The sequence below is a fragment of the Pundamilia nyererei genome, unplaced genomic scaffold (genome assembly GCF_000239375.1).
Source record: "Pundamilia nyererei isolate P.nyererei 1_Seehausen unplaced genomic scaffold, PunNye1.0 scaffold00010, whole genome shotgun sequence".
Lineage (NCBI taxonomy): Eukaryota > Metazoa > Chordata > Actinopteri > Cichliformes > Cichlidae > Pundamilia > Pundamilia nyererei.
Window position 1 is genome coordinate 6,173,171 of NW_005187411.1, and position 14,440 is coordinate 6,187,610.

Here is a 14,440-nt window from a genome sequence, read left to right on the forward strand (position 1 = left end):
AATCCAGCAAATGCATATTACTTCTTCAGCACTCTGTGTCCTGTGTTCTTAATTTAGGACTTTGTGTGCTTAACTAACGACTGTTCAGCATTAAAAAAGACACCTTGTGTGCTCATTCAGGCTCGAAATCAGTGTTTTGTAACCAATATTTCCCCCTTTCACTCCACTTTAATCTTCAGGCACACAACCAAGACCGAATTTGCTGTGATGAGAACTCATTCTGTATGTTTATACAAGTGTCTTTGGTCCATGGAAGTAACTCCTCCCTGGAAGAGTGATGGGAATTAGATAAAAGTACAGGCTATCTGTCAGTATCTCACAGGATGTGAGGAGAAGTTTCCAGAGACACATTTTTCTTCTGTGAACGAGATTTACTGTGAGCTGTCTCAAGAAAGATGTCCTTGCTTTTTAGGAGACCCACACTAACCAGGTTGCTGCTGCTGAAGAACATTAAGCAAAATCAGAGGTCAACCATCTGCAGCAAGCCACCCAAGGAAAAGATTGGGCCAGTGGTAGGACTGACTAACTTTTATTGTACTTGTAATTGAACAGGCAGACATCCTTGAATATCTACACTGTATAATGTCCTGCAACAAAAGCAAGAACTGCAGTAATATTTTTCCTGTACTGAATGGATGCTAAACCACAAGTAATGCCATTTTAGGGACTATGGTGGCATAAAAATGCAAACAATATAAAATAGTCAGTCATTGGAAGTCAGTGTCTGTGATGGTTCAAATGCCCTTAATGCGAAGAATTCAAGCGAACTGCATTCCCCAGTCTGCAGAGTGGAAGAGATGTTTTATTCATTTGTTATTTATAAGTCAGTGCAATGCTCTGGCCTCTGTAAAGGGATCCTATGATGGAACTGCAGCATAGCAGGAAGTGTTTATGCCACTATAAATCTGTTGATCTGTCCTAAGGGACATCCATAGGGGCTTTTACAAAGCTCATCCCAGGTTAGGAATACCATGGTGGAGAGGTACAGAGAGAATATTATGGCAGGAAAATATAAGTGGGTGGTGGCGGTGAAGTTATATCACGCAGTGAGTCGCTAAGACCGGGACCCTCTGTCGTGTTCATTGGCTTAGTCCTTTCTGTTCAACTTAACTTATGAAAGAAGATACTTGAGAGCTCAAACACACTGCATTGAATGTGTATTATAACCTTTCATGTAGATTACATTTGCAGTGTCTGTGAATAAAACACTCATGGTTATATTTTATTGGACTTTCTTACAGCAGTCTACCTTTGCCTTATGCGTGTTTGCTGTGATTCTCCTGGCCCCGGCTGGTTGGATCATGCATCATATCCCAGAATATCGAAGACAAGGCCAGAATACCTCAACATGATTGATTTCTACAGGAACTCTGCAGACAGACACCCAAGCAATGTCACTGTGTGAACCTCTCTCCACTGTGTAAAATCTCGTGAAAAAAAGTAAAACCTTTGTTAAATCTGAAGTCTGACTGAGCTATTTTCCTATATAAACAGTTACATATGATTGTGTATTTTATTTCTGAGATTATTGACTTTTTTGAGGGTGATATATAAAAAAAAAGACAACATTTTTGCTTTAACACACTTTGAGGATGTCATTTTCATCAGTTAGGAGTATAGACAAAATTCTTGGCAGAAACCATGATGGGAAGGGTCTGTCAGGACCTCAGACCGTAGGGTCTGTTTATCGTTCAGTCCTGCATCTACTAGCGGAAGTGCCGCTTAAATGAGAAATGCTGCATTTAGACACAGGCTTAAGTATTCATACACATGCATATTTATATCTCGAAAGTGTTGTTGGATAACAATGTACTCTTTAAAGCGCCCAGCTGATAGTGGAGATTAATATTAATATTACTAAATATCAGTATAAAAATATTAGGACAATCCACGGTGGCCAATATGCTGTATTTATATAAAATAGGGGAAAGAAAACCCACGATGTTTTCTCAAGGACATGTTTAAGAAGGTGTGACAACCATCTGTTGCATGTTTAGCATTTCATGCATTACAAATACACACATGTAAAGCATCACTGAGGCAAATAAGCGGAGGTGCTTAGTATTTCCCTCCTATAATCAGCTCAAACAGGGTTGTCGGAATTCTTGAATGACAATTTGTCAAAGCCGGATCAGTCCATTTGGAAAGGTGTGGTGTGTCACATATATGTCACCACCCATCTCTGCAACGAGAGAGCAAAATCCCCACCACCACCTCAAAAAATATATATAAAAACGATTTACAAAACAAGCCCTCCCTTTATTTCCGTTCAAAGATCGCAAAAGCGACGGAAGCACAGCTAAAACACCACAGCGTATAAATCCGTCGTGCAAAGTGGTACAATCAAGACGAGCCTGGGCTGCAAGGGGGCATAGTCACTTTTTCACGACTGAGGGAAACACAACGCCGGGAAGGGAAAAGCCTATCAAAACAACTGACAGTCTGGGTTTTATGTTTCCCCAAGTGTCTGCGAAATGTCTACGAAGGCAGAGCAGTGTAAGTACGGCTGTGTGTATCCGTGCGTGCGTGTTTCTGTTTTGTCTTGTGAGGGGGCTGGAAACTGATTTTTTTTTTTTTTTTTTGGTTTAACCAAGAAAGCGAACAAGGGGAGCTGTCCTTGGTGATGAAACCGCGGTTGCCAAGGCAGGTTGCAACACGTCCTCTCACTGCAGAGGATGGCTGGAGGTCTCAGTGCACACAGAGAGCCACTGAATCACCCTCTGTTTCTCTGCATGTTGATGGAACAATTCCATGTCCGAATCGCTCTGTGGTCCGGGTTATTTATTTCTATTTTATTTGATTTGATTTGATTTTGATTGACGTGGCTGGCTGAGGCGCGTGGGAAAAGCGAAGTGTAATGTTGGTCTCAAGGTCGACCTGACAGGCTACTGAACAATATGGTGGCTTCATATTGATCAGTCGTGGGGTCTGATCACACTATATTGACGTCTGTTGTTCATTCCACTTCGCTGGTTGTGAACAGGTGGACACCAGCCGCTGTCTTCTGTTTTTTTTAATCTTTTTTATTTTTTTACCGTAAACAACAGATAAAAGACGGGGTCAAACTCAGTGTTAGGGGTTCCCAGCCCCATCAGCTGGTTAAAAGTTGGGTGTTGCTCCTGTTGTTTGGTAGACAGTAAGTGAGGGAATGAACAGAAAACGCTGAATCTGCTGTTGTGACTAACAGCTCGAAATATTATTAAAAGGTTGAAAAATATATTTTTTAAAAAGTCCTATCTTTCCGAGGAGGTTTAATTTTATGATGAACCGGAAAGATGCTGTGCTTCAGTATTTATCGCAGCACATGCTTTGACCAGACAATCCTCCAAGCCTGCAGCTGTTATTTTTATTTTGGGGTTTGTCATTTACAGGTCAGGAAGGAAGCTAAACATTCCTGCCTAAAGTCACAGAAAATGGGTCAGCGATCACCCACTTCAACATATTTGAACTCCTAACAACAAACAGCACAGTCATATCGGAACCTACAGAGATTACTTCAATATAGAGCAGCCAGCTGGGCTCATTACAGAAATGTTCCTCTGTGTTGCTTCTTAAGCCCCCTTTCGTGTTCGCTATAACCACATTTTCCCAGCTTGTCTTGGGACTTGAACTGGCAACCTTTCGTGTGTGAGCTTGTTTCTGTAAGCAGTAGGTTACTGCCTCCTCTAGGGCTTCCTGTGACCTGCTGCTATGACAAAAAAGGTCACCCGGTGAAGGCCAGAGAACCATGGGAAAACAGACTTTTTGTTTAACTTCATAGCTGAAGGATTCATGTTAAATGCTACCTAACAGCTTGTTCAGTTACATGATATATGTCTTTGCTGCCGTGCATCATATCTCACTAGTGTTGATTTGCTTGTTGCTCTGCTCTTTATTTTGTCCAGTTGCCTCTAAGATACGATACTTGCAAGAGTATCACAACCGTGTGCAACACAATATTTACCCAGTGCCCTCCGGAACAGACATTGCAAACACACTGAAATACTTTTCCCAAACCCTGCTCAGGTAAGTACCCTGCTCTGGAGCCACCAGGTGAAGTAAAGATTGTAGAATGTTTGATATTAGCTTCCTTCACAATCAGATGAGATTAATTACAGCAGGTCGCTCTGACACACTTTCTCAAAGGCATGACAGTGACACAATTCAATGTCTCATATCAATTCATAATGTCAGCAAGAAGTTAGGGAAGTGGCCATCATGGCAGATGTTGCCTCGCCTCTTCTGCTCTGAAAGATACAGACTGTAGCAGATTTCCTGTGTAATTATGGTGTCGTCTTTTTAAGGCAGCTGCGGAGATAGATGGCTCAGTGATGTTTATTGATTCAGTGGTCGGTTGCTAGATGAACGCTTTCCTGAGGCGGTTTGCTGTGTCCTTCCCAGAGGGCCTGGAGTTCAGCTCCTCCGGCTATGCAGTTGCAGGGTCAGCCTGCTCTCTTGGGTGCTGTGAAGGGAACAGCCTGTTATTTCCTCTTCCAGCATAGGTCAAGTAGGCAGCCATTTTGAACACGTCTAATTTAATAGAGCACTATTTCCTCTTTTTTTTTCTCTCTGTACAGTTGGAGCTTCATTTTTCCAGACATGCTCTGCAGAGATAGGATATTTCTTGTGGTTCCAGTATTACTACCCGCCAGCTTCAGTGAGAACAGAGGCACTGTCTTTTCTTATTAGCTAATTTATATAAAAAAAAAATGGTGGGCCTCACTTCTATCATTATTATCAGCTTAGGGTGCAATCTATTTGAGATTGGCTGCTGGCCTCAATTCTACACAACTCGTCAGCCATCCATAAGGATTATTCCTCTGCCGTGGTGCTCACAGAGTATCCTGGATACTCCATACTTTGCTGAAGGGCTGTCCTGAACCAGTCACTGGGGTGTTTCAAATGTAGCCTCTCGGGGCACAGATTGAGCGTGACAGGGGTGGCAACTCTGGGAATGGGCATTAACTCGAGTGACGATTGTGCCTCTGCGGGGCAGTATCAAGCAAGCGAGAAAAGAGTCACTCAATATGATGCCACTGTTAACGGTTCTTTGATATTTTCCCGAAGCACAGTCTCTTAGCCTCAGATATGCAGAACAAAATCACTCTGCCCACCATTAGAGGAGTCTGGATTCCTCAGCGGGGACTCCAGGATTATCCATACACCTGTGCCTTCTGAAGCCCGGGGTGAAGAAATAGAAGAAAAAATCAAAAGGGAGAGAGAGTGGGAAAGTGGGAGTAGCGAGCCTTGAGAAGTGGAGCAGGCGTGTGTCATCTTCGCAGAAAAGAAATAGCCAAAGGAGGAGGTTGTTGATTCATGCAACATTTTCAGGTCAGCTAGAGGGTTACGTTATCTCTTTACCAGCAAGTTTTATACGCGTTCTTAAAGATGAGGCACGGCTTCGTCAAACTGAGCTCTCTGTATCAGTGAGCACTGACGTCGCAACAGACTGTTTAGCCATTATTTCAGACGCAGCACAGTTGTTTCACTTCACACACCTGTCAACATGTTAATGCAGGAAACATGTGCTTTGAGTAACTGATACACACATGTAGTCCATGATTTTGCAACGACAGCGCAGGGTTTGACAGTAAATGTATGTCATGTGTCCGTATCAGTGCATTTCTACATGTGTTTTATGTGTCGTTTGTAATTTTCTCGTGTCGTTTTGTGTGTATGTGTGCACATATGCGTGTGTCTTTGCGTGTATATGTTCAGTGTGCGCGCGTGTGTGTGTGAGCGCGTCTGATGTTTATGTCTATGTTCATTGTTCAAATTAATGATGTTTTCTATATGAAATATGGGCAGTGAAAAAGTCATACTCTGAGATACAGTCTTGTCGTCGTGTATAAGTCCTGTTTGAGTTTATGCTGTATAATAACACAGCTTTGATTACATAGTTTAATGAATCTACGCTGACTTAAATCCTACAGAGTATAACTTTGAGGGGATCAGTCACATGATGGTACGTTATACTGTTCTTATGCCATGTTAAAAATCTGAGAAAAAAAAAAGAAATCCCCTTTCTCACTTGCCATGTAACTCCAAATGCTGCAACTCTACTTTTTGAGTGACCTTTTAAAAAAAAAGAAGCCAAAAAAAAAAAGCAATACATCAACATTTATAATCTGGGCTCTCATGGTAAATCCCAATCATTTGCCTGATAGAACAGCTTAGCTCTTTAATAATGTGCAGTAAAAAAAAGAAAGAAAAAAAAAAGACAAAAAAAAAGAGCAATGCTCTCTGGCCCTCCCCCTCCTCCCTCCTCCACCCTAGACGCTCCACACTCAACCCGACTAGTTTTTGCTTTTGTTTTTTTGTTTTTCTCCTCTTTTAAAATCGAATATGTCCACCACCTTTCCCCAGGGGACAGCAAACACAATTGTCCATCCTGCATTAGCTCACAAACATAATGCTACCAGTCATCTCCCCCGATACAACCTATTCCTTTGTCATTATAGTTTCTCCTCTACTGTAGATTAGTTGTTACATTTATTTTAGAAACCTGAATCCATATGCCTGTTGGATCTCATTATTTCTCCTGATGATACTGGTACAGTATCATAATGTATGCATACAGACATTATTTCTCTGGTGCAATAAACATGTGCTGTGACCTAAGAGCACTTGATCTAACCTCACACACATGTTTATTACTGGCTGAAGCATGTTTCAAAAGTGTCACCTCTGTATTTTCCCGAACCAATTTGGTGTCACTCCCATCCTTGACAGCCCCACTAAAGACAAGGAAATTTCATTTGGAAAATATACTGTTATGGCTCATTGGCCTTTTTTTTTGCATGGTAGCCACTGACCTTGCCGATTGGAAGATGGCAGCCATCGAGGGACAGCCGTTTGAGCTGTCCCTTTTTGGAGAAGTATGGGGTTGCCACTGAAAACATGCCATTTTTTATATTTTTGCTCCTTGTCACCAGATACGCATGAGATGCAGTGATCATTGCAGTTTGTGCTCATGTTTTTTTTGTTTGTTTTCCAAGTGCAAAGATAGACAAAACGAGATAAATTCAATTAAAGTCACACGGAACAGACAGCGCAGGGAAAAATTGCCCGTGCCTGCAGTTATACAGTTAAATAGTGAGACACTGCATCCTATGTGGGGTTTATCTGGGTTTGTTTTTTTCTATTTACGCTGTCTCTGTAGTGCCATTTCAATGTAATGTGCTGTTTTTTTGTGTCTTTGTTGTCTCTTTTTTTCCCTTGTTCCCCTCTCCTACCTTCCCTCCCCTCCCCTCCCGCCCCGGAGCAGCATTCTGTCCCGCACAGGCAGGAAGGAGAACCAGGAAGCTTCCAATTTGGCCGTGCCCATGACCATGTGTCTTTTTCCTGTGCCATTCCCACTCACCCCATCTCTAAGACCACAAGTCAGTTCCATCAACCCTACAGTTACTCGCTCCCTCCTTTACAGCGTTCTGCGCGATGCCCCGTCAGACCGCGGGGGGCAGGGGCAGCAGAGTCGGGACGCTCAGCTCTCAGAGTACCCCTCTCTGGACTATCAGGGCCTCTATGTGACCCTCGTGACCCTGCTTGACCTCGTGCCCCTGCTGCAGCACGGTCAGCATGGTGAGTCAAGGCCCAGTGCACCACTGTTTGTCATCATCATCCCCGAACCGTCTGGCCTGCATGAAGCCACTGCTGCTTTTTTGGCCTCTTTTGTAACGGGAGGAGAGAAGTCCTGCTGAGGATCTTGAGGGATGCATGGGGTGATTGGGAGCACGCTGGATCCTGTCAACTTAATCGTTCATAAGCCATTGGATACACCAGACATAGGCCTTCTCTTCTGTGTATCATACTTGACTGCATGTTTGTTATGCAAAGTGGGAGAAATGTTTTTACTTATGTTGTCATGTGCAAATATATAAGGGGAAACACACATAGGCGAATGAAATGCTGTTTTAACACATCACAAACACATTAGAGAATGAGTTACATCCACACAGTTTTTCACAGCCAAGGCTGCATCACAGTCAGTGCTCTTACTTTTCATGAATATTTGACCATTGTTAAAAAACAAACAAACCCTCAAATGCATAAAAACTCATTTGCTTGACTAGATTTCTCTACTTTTCCTGAGGGTAAAGTTTACTTCAGTGGCTTTTAAAGAAGCTCACATTTCCAAGTATTTTTTTTTTCAGTTCTACTAATAAATAACTGAAATTTCATGAAATTTTGACATCTGTGGCTGCATACAGTATGCTAATACTGTATGTACAGCTGATTGAAGGAGTGTCTGTGTATCTCTCTTTGTCTTTTTTTGCATTTTCCCTTTCTTCTCAGATCTGGGACAATCCATTTTTTATACGACAACTTGCCTCCTGCCTTTTCTGAGCGATGATATTCTCAGCACTTTGCCCTATACTATGATTTCCACTTTAGCCACATTTCCCCCTTTCCTCCACAAAGACATCATTGAATACCTGAGCACCTCTTTCCTTCCCATGGCTATATGTGAGTATGACCTATCACAAGACAGTCATAATGAAACTGCTAAATGATATGTCTAGAAAGACAAGTAAAGGTTTAAGGCTTGCACATTCACTTGTCTCTCAACTATTGTACAGCAACAAACAGAAGAAGTGATCCTTCACATTATTGTTCTTTCCCTTCTTTGCCTGTGTATAGTGGGGTCCAGTAGGAAGGAGGGGGGAGTCCCAGCCTATGTCAATTTGTCTGCCTCATCTATGCTCATGATTGCAATGCAGTACACGTCAAATCCAGGTAAACAATCATATTCAAAGTATTAAGATATCCAAAGGCAACTGTAATAACTGCCTTTTAGTTAATCTGATCTCTGCTTCTTTCTAGTTTATCACTGTCAGCTGCTGGAATGTCTAATGAAGTACAAACAGGAAGTGTGGAAGGTATTTCTCCTTTTAGATACATAATGTAGATTTAAGGGTCTTTTATTTTTATCTGCAGAAATATGAAATGTACTGTGCCTAGCAAAAAAGTGGCACTAAATATGAAGCTAACAAGCAGACCGTTCAGCTACATTAGCAAAAAGACTAGAGGCTGGAGAAAACAGTACCCACTAGTACTGAATAGTACTGAAAGAATACAATTACGATTTGCTTATCATGAGAAAAGCTAGCACAGATTTATCCTTCAACCACATCCTGTTTTTTTTACATTCCAGGCCAGCTTTTTAAATTGCTTCTAGTCTTTTCTCTTTGCTAAGCTAATAGCACGTAGCTTCATATTTAACACACAGCTGGTATTGCTGTCGCATTAATATAACACAAACCCCTGCAGCTTAAAATAAATGAAAAGCTAAAAGATGAAGGCTGGGCTCCTCTACATAAGCTGCCTATATAGGTTAAAAGTATCTCTGCTGGTAGTGGTATCAGCAATACTGGCCTTTATTTACTTGGTATCTCATTGATATCATAATTTGCAGCATCACACACCCCTGCTTGCTCCTAAATACCTTGCCTACTGGTTACTGTTTTCTACACTTTACTTTCAATTTAGATTTACTCTTTACTATTTTACTTTGTCTGCATTCATATTCAAATGTACCTAAATATACCAGCACATTTATGTACATATGATGTTTATCTTGTATGCAGGATCTGCTTTATGTCATATCCTATGGCCCATCCCAAGTTAAACCTCCAGCTGTGCAGATGCTGTTTCATTACTGGCCGAACCTGAAGCCACCAGGAGCCATCAGTGAATACAGAGGACTGCAGTACACAGGTCAGATTCTCTTTATGCCACATCTACTTCTTTACCAGACTGTAGACTTATCAAAGTGGTCACCTGTCAATTGTTTTTCTTATTTTTCTCTCTCTTCCATTTCCTGGTTCAGCCTGGAATCCCATCCACTGTCAACACATCGAATGCCACAATGCCATCAATAAACCTGCTGTTAAGGTGACTGCAATCTCAAAAATCATTAAAGCTTAAATATTTTATGCTTCTGGGATGCATAAATAGATAGTCTTCCCTTGAGAAATGAATGGGGTAAGCATAGGGGAAGGTCTTATATGGCCTTGCTTAGATTGCCATGTCCGATTCTAAGCTACTTTATATCAGCGATTGGTGCTGCTCTGCTTTGTCAGCCTTTACTCAGCTGTGCACAAACGGACAGAGTAGGAACAGGCGCGTAGAAAGGGGGTGGATTTCAATTACCAGAAGCAAAGAAGGGGGTATGGTGGGGGAAGGGGGGCTTTAATTGAAAGCGGTGACCCCATGCAGCCCTTGAGGATAGGGTGGCATCGAGTAAGCACAGTGAATTACAGTGCACCATCTGAACATTGAGGCCACGAGCACTGGCGTTTAGCACAGGGCCAGGCACAGGTTGCAAGACAGTGGAGCAGCATATGCACGCAGCCATCCACACAGAGGCGTGGGGACACAGGTAAAGGCGTCACATGATTTGTTGGGTGAGAGAGAAGCCTAGATATGTGACAGGGACACGTGGAAAATGTGAACTTCTAAAATTTACATCATATGTTATAAAATCGTTGTGCTTATAATTGACAAAATGCACTGGCCAGTTCATTAGGTGTACCTGTTAACAGCCAATCACATGGCAGCATCAACATTTATCTAGACACCTACTGAAGTTCAAACTGAGCATCAGAATGGGGAAAAAAAAGCGATTTGACTTTAATGTGGTTGTTGGTGTCAGACAGGTTGGTCTGCGTATCTCAGAAATTGCTTGTCTTCTTGCGTTTGCCTACACATGCGTCTCTCAGGTTTACAGAGAGTGGCCTGAAAAAAGAGAAAATGTGTGAAAATGCTTTGTTGATGTTAGAGGTCAGAGAAGTGCAACTACAGTCAGTGAAGATGGGATACAGTAGCAGAAGACCACACTGGATGTTCTTCCTGTCAGCTAAGAACAGGAAACTGAGACCACAATTCACCAAAATTGGATAACAGAAGATACCTGGTTGAGGAGCCTTCATTTTGCTGCTACATTCAGATGCTACGGTTAGAATACTTAGGTTAGAAGACTTATTTCAACAGCTCAGGCTGCAGGTGGTGGCACGCTTTGGGCCCGCTTAGTAACAACTGAGCATCGTTTGAATGCCAAGGTATACCTAACAAAGTGGTCAATGTGTGTAAAGTGTAAGTGTCCTATTATTTAGCTATTTGGAACCTAAGAAAACCTCATTACTTTTACTGTATTTCATCTTGGTTGCAAATAAAACATTGAATATAATGTGTTAATTTTTCAAATATCACCTCCATTATCTCACACTAACTTTATTACTTTTGCAGATGTGTATAGATCCTACTCTTTCTGTGGCCTTGGGAGACAAGCCCCCTCCTCTTTATATATGTGAAGAGTGCAGCCAGAGGATAGCAGGGTACGCATCTGTTTCACCTCTTTCCTCCATCCCTCAATCCTCCCCCTCCTTGAGTGGGATGCTATTGCAAACAAACATCACCTACCGCCTCCCTCATTATTCCTCTTTGTAACCCAGGGGAAACACATTGGCATGGTTACATAATTCCCTTGTGCCAATAATGAGATCATCATTACAAAAAAGCACATCCACTTGTCTCTCTTTTTTTTTTTTAGCGCAGAGACTATTATAATAAAATTGGCTTTTCAGGGGTTTTTTTTGTTATTGAGAAGATATTTTTGTGTTCCAGCTCTGTAAGGAAGCTGATACCGATGTGTATACACCAGTTGGAATGACTATATTTATATCATACACATAAGTCATGCATTGTTAAATAATTTCTTCGACCTTTCCAGAGATCACGCTGAATGGCTTGTTGATGTACTCCTGCCCCAAGGTGAGCATTTACAGTCAAAAAGGTGCTGAGTAAAGATAAGATACGTATGCACTCTACAATAAAACCTTTATTAGCTGCTATGCGTTGTGTTCCAAGCTGCCATATATTTTATATTGAGGTTCTAATTGCCATGAAAATATAACCAATTTTCAAGACATACGTATGTTGTTTGCAAACAGTTGTATTTCAGTTATGTTTATTTTTCTTGCAGCAGAGATATCTGCCATTTGTCAAAAGAAGGTAAGACATTTACACTGCAGCATAATGACATTAACGGTGCTGTGTACTCTCAGTCATTGCCATTACTTATTAACCTGACCTCCTCACAATAATAAAAGTCCCCACAGCAAACAATACACTGGTAAAACATAGAGGACTTCCCTGACCTGTGAAAACATGAACTTAGATACACTTTATTTGTGATCCATAGTTAGCTCATTTATTTGTGAATCTGAATCTCCCCTGAGGAGTCCATTCACTGAAGCAGCTCAGTAAAGACCTTTCAAAATAACCTGTTGAGGCCTGATCTTTGTTTGCTGTTGCTTCCTGCTTCCTGCTTGTTTCCTGGGAGACACTGGGAAAACTGAGTGCGCGATGATGATCTCAGGTATTCCCGTCAGGTCAGCAGCTGCCTCTCTTTGTCCTCTGAAACAGCTGGCCTCCACCATGGTTTGCCCAGCCGTTTATAATTCACCACCTCCCTTGTGGAGCAGCTTTTGTTCCAATCATTCTCCAACTGAGATTTGTGCTAGCTCTTTCAGTGTTAGCTGAGACATATTACTCATAAATGAGGCATTACTTGTCATTTTAAAATAGCTACTTTTGAGTACATAATGATATCTAAGAGCCGTGATGCGAGAACAACAGTATGAGTATTATCAGAGTAGCATTTTTTTGTTGTTCAAAGCAACATGGATGAATAAGAGCACTCACCATCCGAGGCCAGATATGTTAATTTGATAGGGAGCAATTCATGCCTCTAATGGCACAAGATTAGAGACTGATCAGATTAGGGTGGCTCTCTAGTGCCATGCTTTTTATTTTTAGAAACCTGAGACACCGCGGGGACACATAAAGACTTGTTCTATTGCTTTAGATGTGGACAGATCCTTGTATCTTCGGAGAGAGTGATATTCATTATCAGAGTTGCCTTTGAGCCCTGAGAGATGTTTATTTTTAGACGATTGTCATCAGGCGTTATTGGAAGTGTTTTTTCTATTTTTCTATTATACAAGAATAGAAACAAACTGATTTCTCTTCCCTCTGCTCCCCCCCTTGTTTCTTGGCTTCAAACTGCAGAACTGTAGCTCTCATGTTAGAAGGGCTGTGGTCACCTGCTTTTCAGCTGGCTGCTGCGGGCGCCATGGCAACCGGCCTGTCCGCTACTGCAAGCGTTGCCATGTCAACCACCACAGCAGCGAGGTGGGGGCTGCGGCGGAGACCCATCTGTACCAGACCTCGCCCCCTCCCATCAACACCCGTGAGTGCGGAGCGGAGGAGCTAGTGTGCACCGTGGAAGCCGTTATCAGGTACATGCACGGTGTTACAGAGCATATAGTTGTGACTCTGTGAAGCACACTTCAAGACAAATATAAAGACAACAATGCTGCCTCAGTTCAGATTAAACAAATAACAAAAACAAACGAAAAAAAGTGAGATTTTCTCCTCTGCTCTTTCTCCTTTGCTCTATCTCACATATGACCTTCTCTCTGTGCCCTCTCAAATCCCTCTCTTATCCTGTGTATACCTCCAGCCTCCTAAAAGAGGCAGAAATTCATGCAGAGCAGCGTGAGTTTGAGCTGAATCGGCGTCGTCAGATGGGCCTGTCTGCCTCCCACCACTCTCTGGACAACATTGAGTTTGATAACAAAGAGGATGACCAGCATGACCAGCGCCTTCTAAGTCAGTTTGGCATCTGGTTCCTGGTGCGTAATCACAGGGTGTCGCTGTATCTGTCAGTAACAGGGAGCAGGCAAAAACGATGTGTATGGCACATTGCCTCTCATCACTTCTCTTTTCAATTTCCGAGTTTCTTTGTTCACATCTGCAGGTAAGTCTGTGCACACCCAATGAGAACACGCCCACAGAGAGTCTGGCTCGGCTGGTCAGCATGGTCTTCCAGTGGTTTCACTCCACCGCCTACATGATGGACGACGAAGTCGGAAGCCTAGTGGAGAAGTTGAAGCCCCAGTTTGTCACAAAGTGGCTAAAGACAGTGTGTGAAGTGCGCTTTGATGTCATGGTCATGTGCCTGCTGCCCAAACCTGTAGAATTTGCAAGGGTAAGATATTACAGCGTCATCATAAGATCATAGGATTTTAATACCTTACATGAAGGAGAGTTTTCACTGGTCTAAACTGGTCTATGCACATTTTTCTCAGGTGGGCGGTTACTGGGATAAGTCATGTAGCACAGTGACACAGCTGAAAGAGGGTCTGAACCGCATCCTGTGTCTAATACCTTACAACGTCATCAGTCAGCCACTGTGGGAGTGCTTTATGCCTGAGTGGCTGGAGGCCATCCGTACTGAGGTGCCCGACAACCAGCTCAAAGAGTTCCGGGAAGTGCTCAGGTATATCCATCTCCCTTAACTGTTCATGGCATATATTGCATACAGTGGGCAGAGATGATTGCAGTAAAATTGCAGCACAATAATAATAATAAAAAAAAAAACTTAAAATATTACAAG

At 42.3% G+C, this 14,440-nt stretch overlaps 1 protein-coding gene and 1 long non-coding RNA gene across 7 annotated transcripts in view; both read left to right on the plus strand.

Moving 5' to 3' along the window:
• The first annotated feature begins 335 nt into the window (after nt 1-335).
• Nucleotides 336-1,460, plus strand: LOC102200155 (uncharacterized). Its single transcript, XR_311477.1, has 2 exons — nt 336-512; nt 1,242-1,460. It is a non-coding gene; the product is annotated as an uncharacterized LOC102200155 (long non-coding RNA).
• Nucleotides 1,461-2,284: 824 nt separating this feature from the next.
• unc79 (unc-79 homolog, NALCN channel complex subunit) overlaps nt 2,285-14,440 on the plus strand; it is a 32,420-nt gene continuing 20,264 nt past the window's right edge. For 4 of the 6 annotated variants that reach the window (XM_013908453.1, XM_013908454.1, XM_013908455.1 and 1 more), the window contains exons 1-15: nt 2,285-2,496; nt 3,885-4,005; nt 7,247-7,560; nt 8,275-8,445; nt 8,620-8,715; nt 8,803-8,858; nt 9,567-9,696; nt 9,809-9,873; nt 11,227-11,315; nt 11,711-11,751; nt 11,963-11,991; nt 13,051-13,280; nt 13,505-13,676; nt 13,802-14,032; nt 14,133-14,323. In XM_013908453.1, the coding sequence (XP_013763907.1) occupies nt 2,475-2,496; nt 3,885-4,005; nt 7,247-7,560; nt 8,275-8,445; nt 8,620-8,715; nt 8,803-8,858; nt 9,567-9,696; nt 9,809-9,873; nt 11,227-11,315; nt 11,711-11,751; nt 11,963-11,991; nt 13,051-13,280; nt 13,505-13,676; nt 13,802-14,032; nt 14,133-14,323 (1,958 nt within the window). In that variant the 5' untranslated portion in view covers nt 2,285-2,474. Of the gene's footprint in view, nt 2,497-3,884; nt 4,006-7,246; nt 7,561-8,274; nt 8,446-8,619; nt 8,716-8,802; nt 8,859-9,566; nt 9,697-9,808; nt 9,874-11,226; nt 11,316-11,710; nt 11,752-11,962; nt 11,992-13,050; nt 13,281-13,504; nt 13,677-13,801; nt 14,033-14,132; nt 14,324-14,440 lie in introns of those variants that run through there. The other 2 variants (XM_013908457.1, XM_013908458.1) reach the window with 2 other exon arrangements.